This window comes from Balaenoptera acutorostrata, chromosome 1 (genome assembly GCF_949987535.1).
Source record: "Balaenoptera acutorostrata chromosome 1, mBalAcu1.1, whole genome shotgun sequence".
Classification (NCBI taxonomy): Eukaryota; Metazoa; Chordata; class Mammalia; order Artiodactyla; family Balaenopteridae; genus Balaenoptera; species Balaenoptera acutorostrata.
Genome location: NC_080064.1, coordinates 179,710,707 through 179,727,911, shown reverse-complemented (window position 1 = coordinate 179,727,911; position 17,205 = coordinate 179,710,707). Strand labels below are relative to the sequence as shown.

The window sequence follows — 17,205 nt, the reverse complement described above, 5'->3', positions numbered from 1 at the left end:
GTGAAGCTTGCTGGACTGAGGTCATTGTCTCCTTTCCCAGTATTCTGGGACCATAGCTAATAATAGTAATAGTAATAATAATAATAATAACGTAAAGCACTGTAAAATTTAAAGAATCTTTCATTCAATTAAAAGAAGAAGAAGAAGAAGAAACAGTAAATAACATTACTGAGAGGTAATTATGGTGTTTACAACTATTTTATGCACCTTATGTGCATTAATTCACTTAATCCTCAGGACAACTTTGCAAGAAGGACTGGCTGCATAAATTGTGACCCCAGGGCAGGTCCCCTCATTTAAAATTTATTCAGAATTTCAAGACAGTGGAAGCAAAGCATTAAATCAAGCCCAGGTCCTTATGAGTAGGGTCCCGTGTGATTGCACGGGTTGTATGCCCACGAAGCCAGCCCTGCCTGTAGGAAAGCTATTGTTATTGCCATTTCTGGCAGTTTATTTCTTTTTGTCCGATTGACAGATAGGACCGGATGGTTCCTAAATCTTCTGAGGGTTGGCTCACCCTGCCCACCCTTTCCTCAGGGCACCAGCTTCGGGCATTTTCTCAAACATCCACCCCCTTTAACTGCTGAGTGCATCTCGGTGGGATTTCACATCCAATACCTTTGCCATGTGGGAGCCTGTCTATTCTAAAGTGTGCACCGACTGAATACACTTAGAGTCATTTCTAGTGTGATAGTTGCTTAAGCAATTTGACCTCCTCCGACTAAAAGTAAAGATCTCACAGACTTCAAAAACAAACTTATGGTCACCAAAGGGGAAAGGTGGGGGGAGGGATAAATTACAAGTTTGGGATTAACATCTACACACTACTGTACATAAAATAGATAAATCAACAAGATAATCAACAAGGGCCTACTGTACAGCACAGGGAACTCTACTTAATATCCTGTAATAACCTGTATGGGAAAAGAGTCTGAAAAAGAATGGATATATGTATACGTATAACTGAGTCACTTCGCTGTACACCTGAAACTCATACAACCTTGTAAATCAACTATACTCCAACACAAAACACAAATTTAAAAAAACAGATCTAATACCCTTTAACAATATAATTCATCCACAAGCTCTCTCCCAGCCGCCACCCAGGCAACTCCTCTATTTCTACACATAGGTGTCCTCTGCACATTTCCCGCCCCCTCACACACAAACACATACTTTCCAGGCTGTAAGTTACATCTTTTCATTATTTCGTTCCTAATTCTAGTTTGCTCTTGGTTTTAATTCTAATCTGGTTCCACCCATATAAGAACAAGCTACAAAATACAGTTTGGCTTGGATCCTGCCTCTAGGGCTAGTCCTGACTTTTCTTTACATTTAAGGAAGTAAGTTCAGCTATTCATATATATTTCTGTCCCTAACACTCCCCTCCAAGTCTCAGTTGCACTGATGTTCTCCTATTCAGAAAGCTGACAGTGGTTTTTAGGGTGAGTAGAATGGAAGAGAAATGAGGGAGATAGATGCGGAAGTCAGCAATCCTTAGATAGATGCTCAGGTGTACATGCAAGAGACCCAGAAATGAATGAGAGGGGGCCTGGGTTTGGGGCTGGAGGACCCACGTTTCCAGATCAGTTTGCTGTGAAATGTATGCTACTGGGCAGTCATTTCACCTTTGTAGACTCGGTTTCTTCTTTGCGGAATGAACTAAGAATTTTTGTCTGCTTCTCAGACTTTTAGTGTGGATTACAAGATATAATGCAAACAAATGAGTTTAGAAAATACACAAAAACATTGCCTTATTTTATTTTATTTTTATTGAGGTATAATTGACATATAATATTAGTTTCAGGTATATATCATAATGATATGATATTTGTATACATTGAGAAATGATCACCACAATAAATCTAGTTAACATCTGTCACCCTACAGAGTTACAAATTTTTTTTAAGATATACTCTTTCAGCAACTTTTAAATATATGATTATCATATTATTAATATAGTATTATTAACTAAAGTCACCATGCTGTACATTACTTCCCCATGACTTACTTATTTTTTAACTGGAAGTTTGTAACTTTTGACTCCCTTTATCTACTTTGCCCTCTGTCACCTCCCACCTCTGGCAACAATTAATCTCTTCTCCGTATCTATGAACACTTTTTTTTTTTTTAAGAGTCCACATATAAGTAAGATCATATGGTATTTGTCTTTCTCTGTCTGACTTATTTCTCTTAGCATAATGCCCTCAAGGTCCATCCATGTTATTGCAAATGGCAAGTTTCCATTCTTTTTAATGGCTGAATAATATTCCATTTTATATATAAAGGTTGTTTTCATGTCTTGGCTATTGTAAATACCCCTGCAGTGAACATGGGAGTGCATGTATCTTTTTGAATTAGTGTTTTCATTTTCGTCTGATATATATCCAGAAGTGGAATTGTTGGATCGTGTGGTAGTTCTATTTTTAATTTTTGGGGGACTCTCCATGCCGTTCTCCATAGTGGCTGTATGAATTTACATTCTCACCAACAGTGCACAAGGGTTTCCTTTTCTCCATATCCTTACCAATGCTTGTTATTTCTTATCTTTTGATAATAGTCATCCTAACAGGTATGAGGTGATATCTCATTATGGTTTTGATTTGCAGTTCCCTGATGATTAGTGGTGTTGCGTACCTTTTCGTATACCTGTTGGCCATCTGTAAACATTGACTCTTCTACCCTTTGGACACTTAGCAATTAACACTGTATTTTGTGATTTAACTTCTTACATCATTCTATCAAGATTTCATGTTCCTTAACTGCGTGAGCCATGTAACCACACGTAGAAGTGATTCTAAAACAATTATAAAACAGTGAGAACATCTTTAAAATAGTCACTTTTTAAGGTTCTATGCTTATTCCAAAGAGGCTGTCATCTTTCAATGTTTTAAATGCTTCTTTAAAACATGATTCAGCTTGAAGAATACAAGAAAATATTTTGCAACTACTACATTTCTAATGTTTGATCAAATGTGAGATTATCCAATTTAATCATCCATACTACGCAGCAGAGTTTGTTCTGAATGACTCTTCATTAAAATAAATCCTCAAAAGACAATGACTTACCACCACTGAGAATACACAATAGTCCATGTCACAGGCTCCAGAGGCAATTACAAAAGAGGAGTTCCTAAGGTGTGACATCACATCAGTACATACTTCCTCAGAGTGACCATTTGGAAGGTTCAGCTCAACTTGTGCTATGTAAGTCTTGCTGTATTTATGTAAAAATTAATTGCAACATGTCAGCGTCAGACCTTGGGCATAGCTCTTCTTAACATACATAGCATAGCATAGCATACATATGCATATAGTGCATAGTAGGTGCTCAATAGTATGGAATTGACTTGTGGCTTAGTGGTAAGGTGGAATTAAGGTTCAATATGAGATAAGTAGGCAGCAAAAAGAATGGTTAAAAATATTACAAAGGAAATACATTTTTTTCCACGTATAAGTAAATTTGGATTCTAGCCATGGTAGTCTTCTAAGATGCATACGCCATGATTCTAATGCTTTTAAAAAGAGGCATTTCTAACTTTAGGAACTTGGATACTTGTTTTAGAACTAGAAAAAGAAGATACTGGCAAATAGTAGAAAAGTTACTCTGGGAGCCTTGGCAATTGAGCTATTAAGCAATGGATGGCAAGGCCCCAAGGGGTGACTACGAAGAGACAGTTTGGAAAGATTAAAGGAGACCTAAACTGGGTCTTTCACTTATGGATGGCAGTATACTAAGATTGTCTGAAAGAAATCTAGGATCTGAAAATATATGCTCAAATTCAGAGAGATTATCAAACCTATGATTCGTTCCTTCAGTCAATGTTAATTGAGGAACCCCCATATTCTAGGCACTGTTCTAGGCACTGGAGATAACAGTACTGGAAAGAACACTCACAATGCCTCCCTACTTGTCATTATTTTAAGAGCTACATAGGAAAAATGGAGTACACCATTAAAGTGAGTAATGGGGGCTTAACTTTTATAGGACTGACAGGAACTTTCCAAAACTGTTTCTTTATCTGAAAAATAAGTACTGCTAAAATGGTTATAAATGCAGATTCCTACTTATTATATGATTCTTGCTGAACTATTAAAATATTGACAGTTTATCTGGGACTAATAGAAATAAGAAAAAAAAATTAGTGATTAAAGATAAAGCAGCTCATAATGATGAAATGTGGTTTTAAGTATAATGGTGTCAAGGTAATAAAGCTTAGATAATATTACAAAATGTAGATCAAATACAAGCCACCTGGTCAGGAAGGCATCTTTATTATGATTTTAAAGTACCCAAGCTACTTGTGGAACCAGTTGAAGCCGTTTACACAAAAGCTTACTGGAGAAAGGCCAAAATATCAAGAGAGAAAGCAATTACCTTTGGATTGAAGAAAAGATCTAACCACTGCAATTCATTACTTAAAAAAATAAATTAGACCTGGGTGCTTATGTTTGTTAAAAGAGCAAAATAACCAATGCACAGTTTTATAAAATGTTATTTGTTTCATGGGAGCCTCTGCTTTTGAACTGTCTAGACACTGAAAGTGCCTATCTGAATGTTAACTTCATGTGGGTGGGGATTTTTGTCTATTTTATCTACTGCTCTTTCTGAAGCACTTAATATAGTGCTTAGCACTATATATTAGCATTATATTAGCATTAGCAGGGCTCAATATTTTTAAATGAATGAATGAAGGAAAAGCAAAGTAGCAAATGGTGTCCATATTTATGTAGGAAGGAAAGAAAATCATCAAAATGTAAGTAACGTGACATTGAACATAGCACAAACAATATGAACAGATTGAATAAATTAAGTTGAGCTTATGGAAAGAATCTAAAAAACTGATATTTTTTATACTAAGAAAATAAGCATAAGAATTTAAAGGAACCATTCATCCAGTATATTGTCCATGAAGTCAGATAATCAGATTACAAGGTTGTTTAAATGGATGTTGAATTACATTATGTTCAATTTGTTATTGCAAATGCCAAGTGAAAGATGACCAAACTCTTACTTTTGGATGGCTACCATAAGACTTTCAAAGGATTGTTTTGCTTCCTATGTGACATCACAAACCTACAGTTTGAAAGGTACAATAATGTGGGTGTATCCACACCCGTATGAGTCTATGCATAACCGATGTCCCTTTATTTGAAGGTGATGCTATTAATGCTGATTTTCATCTGTATTTTTCGATGTTGCTAAAGACCAGTGCGTCACTCACCTCAAATAGTCATTTTGCTGTGTCTGTTCCTTCATTTTGCTGCTCCAGTTGGCACTGCCAAGAGATGCTGTGATGCTCAGTCTGCTGGTTTTGCTTAGGAAGAGCCACCTGGTTGCTGATTGACTCCTCCCTGGAGTTGACCTGCCCGCTTTATTGCTTTCAGCACTCCGTCATCACGTTATTCCACTTTTAATTTTTTCAGCCTACCTTTTAGTGCTTCCTCCTAAGAACTTACTGTCAGTACACCTTGGTTTATGCAGATGCTTATTTAAAAGATGGTTTTACTGAAATATCAGTGATCAGCAACTCCTCTGTATGGATAAAAATGAATGATGACAGTAAAATCACAAAATCGTAAAATTAGCAGCACTGTGTTAAGCTACTACCCTGTAGGAGACGGAACAGTCTCTGCTACACAGTCAACAACATTGATTTAGGAAGATATTTTGTATACTGTGTGAACTCTTACCTACTCCTGTAGTTCCTGGTTGTAAACTTTAATGATTCTCCTACAACATCTTTTCAATTCCCATGTAATGCTTCTTAGAAATTCAAAAGAATGTGGAAGTGCAGGAAAATTTACAACATGGGACAAGTCAAGAAAAGTCATTTAGGAAATTGAGTATCTACTAATTGCTAGGCACTGCTGCTAGGCCTTGGGCAAAAAGAGTTAAATAGGACATATTCCCTCCCTTGACCCAGCTCACAGTTGGGTGGAGGACCAGCCATGTACATGGTTCAAAGGGAGCAAGAGCTGAAGACTGGGCAAGGTAGAGATAGGGCAGGGGTGGGGGGGTGGTGGTGATTAATTAACTCTGTGGGTGTGGGAAGGAGTAGGGATGTCAGGGAAGCCTTCCAAGAGAAGGTTTTTAAAGATCAACTTGGAGTCCATCAGGCAGAAAAGAGGGGAGGACATTCCAGAAAGACAGAACAGATGACACAAAGGCTCAGAGGAGTAAAGCAATATGGTGCACGTGGGGAACTCCACACAGCGAGATATTGCTGAGCCGAGAGTCCTTATGGGGAACCGAAGGAGCTTAAATGTCACTTGGACATAGATTGTATTTGCAACGTGCAGGGTGGACTAACCTAAATAACGAGCCTTATACAGTTTTTAGGATAAAATATATCTTTTCTCTTGAGGCCCTTTTCCATTTTAGTGATTCACCATTTTAAGTGGTGATTGTTGACATGCAATAAAAATTTACCTTGTTACTGCTGGGAGAGCAATCAGGATCCAGTTTATTTTATGAAAAGAACTGATTGTTCCTTTCCTGATGGCCATTAACCATGTTTCTCTTTAGCTGGGACAACTCTTTGTTACCTTACAGAACTGCCCATCTTGTAGTTTTCTTGTGTGGGTTAAATGAGAGATTGGAGATAGCTTTGTATAGTACTGAAACAAAGTATGCCCTCAACAAACAGTTACTGACTGACTGGCCAAGTCTATCAGACATTGGATACATTTAAAGCACATGATAAGAAATGTACAGTTCTCTGAGTTTATTATGAATACTGCTGAATCTGTCACATTTGATACATTGTTTATAAATGACTGCTATCTCTTAACATTTGTATGAATTCACCATGTTTTTCATTTAGCTCTGTAAAAAGAATATTATAATGCTAACTGCTGGTTAACTATTAGGTGAAGAATGTTTTCTTTGAGCAGAGTGAGTGGAGTGGTACTTAATAAATGTTTGTTGAGTCAAAGAGCAAATTATTAATAGCTTTTAATCAAGGCCTTTGATTCTTTAGCAATTAAATCTCTTTATTCTCAATTTTTACTTTATGGAGAAGTGCTGTCCAATATGATTTAAGTCACATATGTAATTTTATGTTTTTCAGTATTCACATTTGAAAAAATAAAAAGAAACAGTTGAAATTAATTTTAATAATATATTTTATGTAACTCATGTCAAAATATTAGCATTTCAAAATGTAATCAATATAAAATTTATTAAAGTGATATCTTACACCCTTTTTTTCTCTACTAAGTCTTTAAAAATCAGTGTGCATTTTATATTTACAGCACATCTCAATTCAGATGATAAATTTTCTAAATTTATCTAAATCTGTATTTAGATTTCAGCATATTTATAGTTGAAAAGATAGATTCATGTACCCAAGTTTTTCCCAACATAATTTAAAATTTTCCAATAACTGAATCAAATGTCAGTTTGAAAATTATTTACAATGATATCAAATGAAAAATTCAGTTTCTCAGTCACACTGGAGAGCTGTCAAGAGCTCAGTGGCCACCTGTAGCTAATACCTACTATATATGACAGTGTAGTTCTAGAGAATTCTGCTCCATAGAGCTGCTGGGAGGCATGCTCATTTAGCACATTTCAGTGTGGGTTTAGCACCTTGCAGATCTTTATTTTTCTTCTGTTTTTGCATTACTTCAATGTTTTTCTGAAACCTTTATCACCCTAACACCTTAGAGGTTAGAAACCTCTAAATTAAATATGCCCCATTTAGTTAATAATCCTAAAAAACATTACTCAAAGACTTAAAATATTCCTTTTGTCATTTCTTCATAGTTGCTGGCACAAGAAGCTACATAATAATGACACAAAAATTTTTGCTTACGTGCATTCTCACTATTAAGGACTATGGCTAAACAGTTTTCATTCAATCACAGTACTGCCTCATGCCATTTTAAGGGGAGGAGAGCTCACACAGGGGTACGCACTCAATAATTCCTTTTAAAAGACACAATGACTCTTTACTAACCCAAGCAAAGTGAAATTTATATATCAAGCCTAAAACTGTGGGTATGAATAGGATTGTTTGAATGCCATTGTTTGGACAGAGTTGTTTCTAGTGTATTTCGTTAACCAAAATTATGGGTTTGAGTTACCCATCCAATAAAAACTCTCTTTGAATGTAGCTCCACTGTTATAAAACTATCTTTATGGGCTGATTTAAAAAATAAGTATCCCTCACTATTATTATGTAATATTCAATAAGTTTCAGTATGTGAGCACAGTGTAGCAAATATAGCTAAGGGATTTACCCAAGACTTTTAATGTATACTTCAAAATCTTGGAAGCCACTATGCCAGAATCCTGGGCTCTCCTTTGAGCTCTGTCTCTAACTAGCCATCCTATCTCTGAGGTATAATGACCTTACATGGTGAGGTGTGTGTGTGTGGGGGAAACCTGTTGATCTTGTGACCACTGCAAGATTGAACAGTACCATATATTCCAGTTACCTTTATCTGTACACTATTAACCTGGTGCATCTGTGATCTTGAATAAGTCAGTTGAGTGGAATTTTGTAAAATGGGAAGAAATATGCTTGTCTGGGTCACCACAGGATAAAGACATAGGATAATATGTGAGTGGGCATTGAAAAGCAACATCCAAGCAACCAGTTGAAGGAATGATTCATATTCCAATGGGAGTGAACACCCTTTCACCGATGCTTGCTTCCTCTCATGTTAACAGGGGTAGTATTGTAACACAAGGTACTTCTGAGTGGCTGCACTGTTGATTGGCAACAATGGCTGTAGTTGATCAGAAAAGTACAAGCTTCTACCCTGGCAACTTCAGTACAGCTTGGTGATTCAGGATTTCTGCAGAGGGACTATAAAAGCTTGGCATCCTGGGGCTTCCCTGGTGGCGCAGTGGTTGAGAATCTGCCTGCCAATGCAGGGGACACGGGTTCGAGCCCTGGTCTGGGAAGATCCCACATGCCACGGAGCAACTAGGCCCGTGAGCCACAACTACTGAGCCTGCGCGTCTGGAGCCTGTGCTCCGCAACGAGAGAGGCCGCGATAGTGAGAGGCCCGCGCACCGCGATGAAGAGTGGCCCCCGCTTGCCGCAACTAGAGAAAGCCCTCACACAGAAACGAAGACCCAACACAGCCAAAAATAAATAAATAAATAAATAAATAAACGGAAAAAACTCAACTATATGCTAAAAAAAAAAAAAAAAAAAAGCTTGGCATCCTGGGTTGCACACCACATTTTAGTGTGCAGCCTTGCAGTTCCAAAGCCTGAATTCTGTTTGAGGAATGGTGATGAACACCTAAGGGATCTTGTGATATTTTTACTTGCTTTGTGAAATTGGGAAGTGTCTACAAATAAAATGCTGAAGAAATAAATACATAGATGATGTTCTAGAAGTGAATATATATGCTGGGTGAGAATTTTTTCTGAGAATCTTTGTATCTGCTATTTTTAGGTCTTTTGGAACATGTTTTAAGGGTCAAGTGTTAAGTTTTCAGAGACAACCTTTACGAGTTAGGATTAAAAAAAAACCATCTGGTGCAGGGATTCCTCCTTCAAATGGATGAACTTCAGGAGAGAGGAGGAATTTCCTATCATCTTAAGATCCCCATTGGAGGCTTAAGGAAGTAGCTCAAAAATGGAATTTATCCCCCTGCTATCTATTGCTCCTTTTATCGTCCTGACCAGTCATGAAAGAAAGTGAAAAAGACATACTGGAAAGACGAGGAATAGGGAGATGGTAAGGTTTTTGTTCTGGAGGCTGAGTGTGCAAAATGTAAGCTCTCAAATTAGATAGGAAGAAGCAGCAATGCTTTTTAGGGGGCCCCGCGTAACGCATTACAGAGGGATGTCTTCATGATGTAAGAAGTGGCAGGTGGGTGGAAAGGTGAGGAAGCCACCTGGAGGAGGTAGGCCAGGGCCAAAATAAGAGACAGCTCCCCTCCCTCCCTAAACAAGCTCGCCTAAGTGACACTTCCTTGCGTCCCAGGAAGTGACGACCAGCCAGGGTAGACGTCGTGACTCCCGGGGCGCAGCCACTCTGGGGGTGCTGCGGCGGGCGCCTGGCGACCTCTTCCGCCGACCCGGTTCCCAAGGAGGCCGCCCGGTGCCGGGCACCTAGGCGAGCCGCCTGGCCGGAGCGCCTCGCACAGCGTTCTGGAGCAGCGCCTCCGAGGCTGCTGGCGCTTTTAGGGGCTTTTGTGCCCTCTGCCCAACTATTCAGTGACCCTGAACCCAACGGCTCTCAGGAGAGGGCTCAGGGGAGGACAGAAATTGAGAAAGCTGGGAAACGTGGGAGGAGGGGATGAATTTAAGAATGGGAAAAGTCCTGAGACTGGAGATAGGCGGTGTCGGATCCAGGGTAGGATCGTACCCATTCTTCCCGCATGAAACGGACAAAAAGAGGACCACTCAATTGCATCAGCGCCCTGTCCCCTCCCCCCGGCAAAACCCAAACATGAATCAAACTAAAAACCACCAGAAGCTCAGAGACGACCGTACTCCGCGGGTGGGGCGAGAAACAAAAATAAACACGGGGACAGGCGAGCGAGGGAGCGCGGGAGGAGGAGGAGGCGGCCCCGCATCCCTAATGAGGGAATGAATGGAGAGGCCCCCTCGGCTGGCGCCCGCCCACCCGGCGGCGGCCGCCAAGTGCCTCTGGGCGCAGCGTGCCGCGCCCGCCGCTCCTCGCGCAGCCGGCTCGGGCCGCTCCTCCCGGCTCAGGCGCGGCGGCTGTGGCGGCGGCGGGGACCGCGCGGACCGAGCCGGGACGGGGGCGCCGGAGGCGCGGGGCGCCGGGAGTGGGGGCGCCGCCGCGCTGGGCCGCGGGCGCGTGGCTGCGGCTCGGCCGGGCGGCGCCGCTCACCTGAGGCGGGGCCCTGGGCGCGGCGCGGGCGGTGCTGTCAGGGCCGTGGCTCCCGGCTCCCGGCCGCGCTCGGCGGGCCGAGCCAAGCAGTGATTTGCGGCGCCGCTTCACCTTCGGCCATGGCCGGGAGAGCCTAGCGGCGCCCGGACGCCACCCCCCGGCTCCCGCCCCGCCTCCCAGCCTCGGCGCTGCATCCCGCCGGCCTCGCCGCCCGGCCCGCGCCGGGCAACCGCCCTCGCCCGCAGCCCTCCCTCGCCCCGGCTCGCGTCCCCCGGCGGCGCCGCCGCGGGAAGCGGCTCCCCCTCCCCTTCCGCGGCGTCCTCTCCCCCCGCTCCGCCGCCGGGGCCGCTTGTTGCACCGCCCGCGGCCTGTGGGAGCCGCTCGCCCCGGCCCGGCCCCGGCCTCGCGCCCGCGGCCGCAACCCCTGCCGCTCGCTCCCGGGGCCCGCAGCCCGGCCCGCGAGACCCCGGCCCGACCCCGCCGCCCGCACAAAATGTCGGCCCGGACGCCATTGCCGACGGTGAATGAGCGGGACACGGAGAACGTGAGTAGCCGAAGCCTCCCCGGGAGCGGCGGGGCCAGACGCTCCCCGGACCCCCGCTTCACCTTCCGCATGGGCCGCCCCGGGTCCCCAGAGCGGCCACCCGCCGCAGGGTGACCACCTGGCGCCCGGCGTGACCGTCGTCCCGGGCTGAGCCCCCATCCTCCCTTCCAGCCCCATTTCACTGCTTTCCCCTGAAGGGTGAGGGTGGGGGCACCGTAAGTGGCGCCCTCCCCGCGGAGTGGTCCTCCGGGAGAGGATGGGGTGATGGAGGGCGACAGGCACAAGGAGATGGCAGAGTGGGCATCCCGGATGGCTTTATTTCCACGCGCATTCCGTATCCCCACCCGAATGTTTGCTTTATGATCACAGACAAGCCATCCGACTGCCTCTTTTCCCTTGCTTTTCTGGCTCTTTCGGTCCTTTGCCCTCCCACCCGCCTGCATTGCCCCATGACTTTGCTTTTTGTAACACTGTGTCCACATTTGGGTCTTGGGCACCAAACGGGGAAGGTCGGGAATGGAAGGGACGAGAATGGGAGTAGAGATTGGATGTGTGTGTTGGTGTGTCCCGAGTTTCTACTGCTGTGTGATACTCTTCTATAGAGATGAGCAGAAGAATTTCACCATCAGCTTCTGTGGCCCCAGGGTTACAGCAAAATGTTTAAAAGCTGTATGAAGCCAACGGCTTTTGCTTCTCTTTCTCAAGTCGTTGGTAATAATTCAGGGCAGGTTTTACTTTAAATACCTCTCCTCCTCCTTGGAGTGTCACACGGTGCATTTCTTTGAAGGAAGGATTTTCTGTGTCTTTGATCAAATTGCCCTCAGGAGTTTTTATCTAGATGCTGATGTCCCTGGTGTTTAAACTCTTGAAAACCGAAAGAACCAGATCAGTTGTATTTCCACATTCTGAAAAGTGCAATTGTGTGTGTGCGCGCGAGTTCCTTTGTGGGAAAGGGTTTAAAAATAATTTTTTTTAAGCCCTCATGACCTGTAAAGAGGGCCTTTGCTGATCTTTCTGACTGGGTTTGCGTACCCCTTAGAAGGGTGCTAAGTTTTGGTCGGCTGTCCAATTTCTGATTGTCTAGTTAACTCCTTGACGCTCCAGCTCTTGGTGTACCACTGCCTTCATAGGATTGGTAAAATAAAATAATGAAGGGTTTTGGCGTTCTTAAACAAAAGATATGAGACAGAAGACACACAAACTCACCCCTGAAATGTTGGAGGGAGGTATAAACAGATTTTTAAATCTTGGAGAGTAGGGGAGCACAGAAACTTGATATACGAAGGGAGAAGAAATTTTGGTAAGAGACTATTGTAGAAGACCCAGGAAGAGATTTCAGAGTATGCTTTTGTCTTGTCTAGTGTCGTGCATTGCAAATGGTAAAGATACAGTGTAAGGCTGCTGTTACCGTAACTTATAACTTAGTTTACATCGTAACTGTTTTTAAAAGCCTCCTAATTGTTTTTAAAAATATAATTGATACATAATTTTGATTGAGAGATTGAAGAAGGTGACGGAAAAAGGTACAAAATTGGGTTAAAGTTGATTTTAAAGCCAAGGTAGTACAGAATTTTTCTAACAGAAAATCTTTAATAAACCGTGTCATTCAGTATGAATGAAAAGTAAGACAGATGATGACCTTTGCTTTTATTAGCAAAACGCTCTGTGTGTTTTTAACCTAGGAGAGGTGGAAAAATACATTGTTTTTATTTTCTTCTGGATTTTGAATAGTATAGCTCTTTCCACAGTTGTATGAATAAGGTGCTTTATACAGACATGAGATAGCATTATAGAAATCTGAATCAGGGAATAGTACAAAATGCAGCATCACTTGTAAGACCAAAAAAAAAAGGGGGGGGGGTTCAGTTAAGCAATAACAGTGTGCTAAATTTTGCTGTACCTTCTGAAAATGATTATGCTAAGTAAACTGATTTGCTCTGTTTCTGAGCATGTTATTTCAAAGTCACTTTTATGATCTTGTCCCTTGTTGTTGGTTGCATTGTGCATAACTATAGCTCCGTTTAGCTTCCTTTACCCACATCCTGATTTTCTCCTAACTGCCATGCGAACTACCTATTATACTGTGGCTGTTAATTTATCAATACGTATGCACTCAGTTTTGTTTTTTGAGCTGGAAGGGATAGAGAAGCAGTATTTAAGACAAGGCCTCTCCCCTCAAAGAACTTAAGAAGAAAGGTAAATATAGTCCCAAAGAAATAGTGTACAGTAGAAAGCTGTGTGTAAATAGGGCTAAATTGGTTTATAGGTGCTATAGGTGTTTATCAAAGGGATCACCAGTGATGGCTATTAAATCACCATACGTGTCTCTCTCTGTTCTCTGGTTGGTAGTAAATGTCATTACCCATTCTTGCTTACCTCTCATCAGTGAAATAAAGGAACATATCTGCTTGTTAGCTAATATATTAAGGCCAGTATGGTAATCAAAATGAACATTTGTTTGAAGTTGTTTTCAGTTAAATTGACACATTTTAAAAAATGGTTGTGAAAATCTACATTCGTGTGACTATTAAATGCTTGTAAGCCTTTTGGAATATTAAGGACATAACTAAAAACATTTTATTACTGCCAAAAATATTTTAATTTAAACAAATAAGGTAATTAAAGAATCTTTGAATTGTATTGTCATTTGCAGTTATTATAAGCATTTTAGTCATATGTGAATGGATTTGGTATCCTTGGGAATATGTGATATCTACCCTTCCCCATGTCACTAATATATATTGAGGATATGTAAGTAAATGTTAATATTATATACATATTAAACAGTTCAGAAGAAGAATGTTGCAGCACTGTAACATTAGTAGTAAATATTCTCCTCTTTACTACTACTGTATCTAGTAGAGCGAGAAAGAATTGCTTTTCTCTGAGGCCATTCTGTGTGTATTTTTTCAGGAGTATTTTCTTAGATGAAGGATTTGTGTGTGCATTATTAATAGGCCTCAAATGGCTACATACAACAGAACAACCGATGATTAACTTTAAAGGCAATGAATACTTCGCAGTGAAGTAGAAAACATATGTTGTAGATCATAGAATTAATTTATGCAAAATGTGTTTGATTTTAGGTTGTAAAGTGTAAGTCCAGAAAGAGAATGGGTATTTGAAATATATATATATATATATATATATATTTTTTTTTTTTGCTTCTGTTAGATTATACTTGGATAATTCCAGCGTGGATAGAGAGAATATATTACCGTTACTCTTATGTACTTTTAAATGGAGCAAGAATTGTTTTCATGTTTTAGAAAAACTCTAATTTTGCTAATTTTTATGCATCCAAAGTGTCCCGACTAGCTTTTTGTGGTGAAATTTTGATCAGTATGAAGGAAATTGATTTGATTCCTTCTCGGGATGTTTTAAAATTGACTTTGGTTAAATTTATTTTGAAACTTTTAATAACAAAACTCTTGATGATGATTGTTTTCATAGATCTGAATTTCACTGTGATGGCTGGAACAACTACCAAGGTGGACATTAGTAGTTTGAAAAGGCAAGAGTGAAGCATGCTTTTGCCACTACTGCTGGGTTTTCTAATTTTCCTGTGCATACCTCTCATGTCACAGGACCTATCACATTGCCTTCTAATTGCTGATTTACTTTGTCTCCTTTGTTCTGTATCGCCAGTGCCAGTACAATGACTAGTAGTAATATACAAGAGATCAGTCCTATAATATTCCCCTTTTGAATTTTTTCATTTGTCATCAAAATATATTAGTGACCCTGGGATCGGTAGATATTACATACTACAAAGCCTTCAGAGAGTGAAGTGACCTGCCCAAGGTCATAACGAATATCTGATGTCTTCCACTGTTGCTCTACTCACGTTATTGCTTCTTGAGGTTTTTGGTTTGTTTTGCTTTTGTCTTAGAGATTTCAAAAGAACATGTGCGATGATATGAGATACTTTATTGGTTGAAGAACAGGGTATGCCATGCTCATCTCATTCCTGAACCTTTGCTATTTTCTCTGTCTGGAGTGCCCTGTTCTTTTCCCCTTACCCCAGACTTACAAGTCCCTTATGGCATGGCTCATGTTTTTAAGAAGACCTCTGAAATGATTGCAGCCAGCACTGCCGTCTCCTGTAGCTGAACATCTGTGTATGTATAGGCCATACCACTGGTCTCCAAAGTGGGTATGCAGGACGGTCTGTTGTGAGAAAAAAATGTCTTTGCCTTCTATCATTTTCCTTCTGAACTCAATGCTATTACTAACTCTCCTTCTTCTCCTTCTCCTTCTTATTCTTTTAAAGCTCAGGTTGTTTAGAATCAGCCACATATTTTAAATTATTATTATTTTTTTTACCATTCCCTTTTCCATCTCAGACTTTCCTTTGGAGGTCATTTTCCCTTTTCCTGATAGCATCTTCAAAGTTCTTTTGGTAAAGGATTGTTAGTCATAAACTTTCTTTTTTAAATATGAAAATATTTTTTGTCCATTTTCTTGAAAGATAGCCTTGCTCGGTCTCCAATTCTAAGTTGATATTCCATTGTCTACTTATTTCCATTGTTTCTGTTCAGAAGTCATCTGCCAGTAGGTATAGGTGTCTTTTCTGTCTGTCTCTTTTTAAGATTCTTTTTCTTAGGTGTTATATTTTCACTGCAGTGTATTTAAGTATGGATTTCTTTTCTTCTTGTTTGCTTCTCATGTCTTTGAATTCATATTCTTCTTTATTAGTTCTGGATACTTACCATATATTATCTTTTTGAACATTGCCTTGTTTCTCGTCTCTTTAGAATTTTATTTTGGTACTCTGATTAGATTATGTTGTACCTTAACTCTTCCATATGCCTTAACTTCTTTTTTTTTTTTTAACTGAAGTATAGTTGATTTACAATGTTGTGTTAGTTTCAGGTGTACACCAAAGTGATTCAGTTATACAGATTCTTTTTTTCATTCTTTTTTCAGATTCTTTTCCATTATAGGTTATTACAAGATATTGAATATAGTTCCCTGTGCTGTACAGTAGGTCCTTGTTGTTTGTCTATTTTATGTATAATAGTATGTATCTGTTAATCCCAAATTCCCAATTTATCCTCCCTCCCCCTGCCCTTTTTCCCCCTTTGATAACCGTAAGTTTGTTTTCTATTTCTGTGAATCTATTTCTGTTTTGTAAATAAGTTCACTTGTATCATTTTTTTAGATTCCACATGTAAGTGATATCATATGATATTTGTTTTTCTCTATCTGACTTACTTTACTTGGTATGGTAATCTCTGGGTCCATCCATGTTGCTGCAAATGGAATTATTTCCTTCTTTATTTAAGGCTGAGTAGTATTCCATTGTGTGTATGTGCCACATCTCCTTTATCTATTCATTTGTTGATGGACATTTAGATTGCTTCCATGTCTTGGCTATTGTAAATAGTGCTGCTGTGAACATTGGGGTGCATGTATCCTCTCTGGATATATGCCCAGGAGTGGGATTGCTGGATCATATGGTAACTCTATTTTTAGTTTTTTAAGGCCCCTCCGTACTGTTCTCCATAGTTATGCTTTAACTTCTTGATTCATTTTTTCTGTGAGTTATTGTGGCTTTGTACTACAAGCTGTATGATTTGTTTAGATCTAAACTCTGTGGGTTTTATCTTTCATAAATTTTGGAAATGGAGCAGCCATTATCTCTCTGAATATAGCCTTACTACTGTTCTCTCTAGTGTTTCTGGTCCTCTGATTAGATATGCTAAAATCCTCTTTCTATGCTACATATGTCTTAGATGCTCATCCATTTTCCCCCCCTATTTCATTGTTTCCCTGTACTGTAATCTATAGTACAATCTGCTGTACAATTTCTGCGTGTAACATGTTTAG

The 17,205-nt window shown here is 40.5% G+C and overlaps 1 protein-coding gene across 5 annotated transcripts in view; it reads left to right on the top strand.

Moving 5' to 3' along the window:
- The first annotated feature begins 10,513 nt into the window (after positions 1-10,513).
- The window catches only part of MARK1 (microtubule affinity regulating kinase 1), a 146,245-nt gene continuing 139,553 nt past the window's right edge, over positions 10,514-17,205 (top strand). For 3 of the 5 annotated variants that reach the window (XM_007172063.3, XM_057558471.1, XM_057558465.1), the window contains exon 1: positions 10,516-11,373. In XM_007172063.3, coding sequence (XP_007172125.2) covers positions 11,323-11,373 — 51 coding nt within the window. In that variant the 5' untranslated portion in view covers positions 10,516-11,322. Of the gene's footprint in view, positions 11,374-17,205 lie in introns of all 5 variants that reach the window. The other 2 variants (XM_057558467.1, XM_057558460.1) reach the window with 1 other exon arrangement.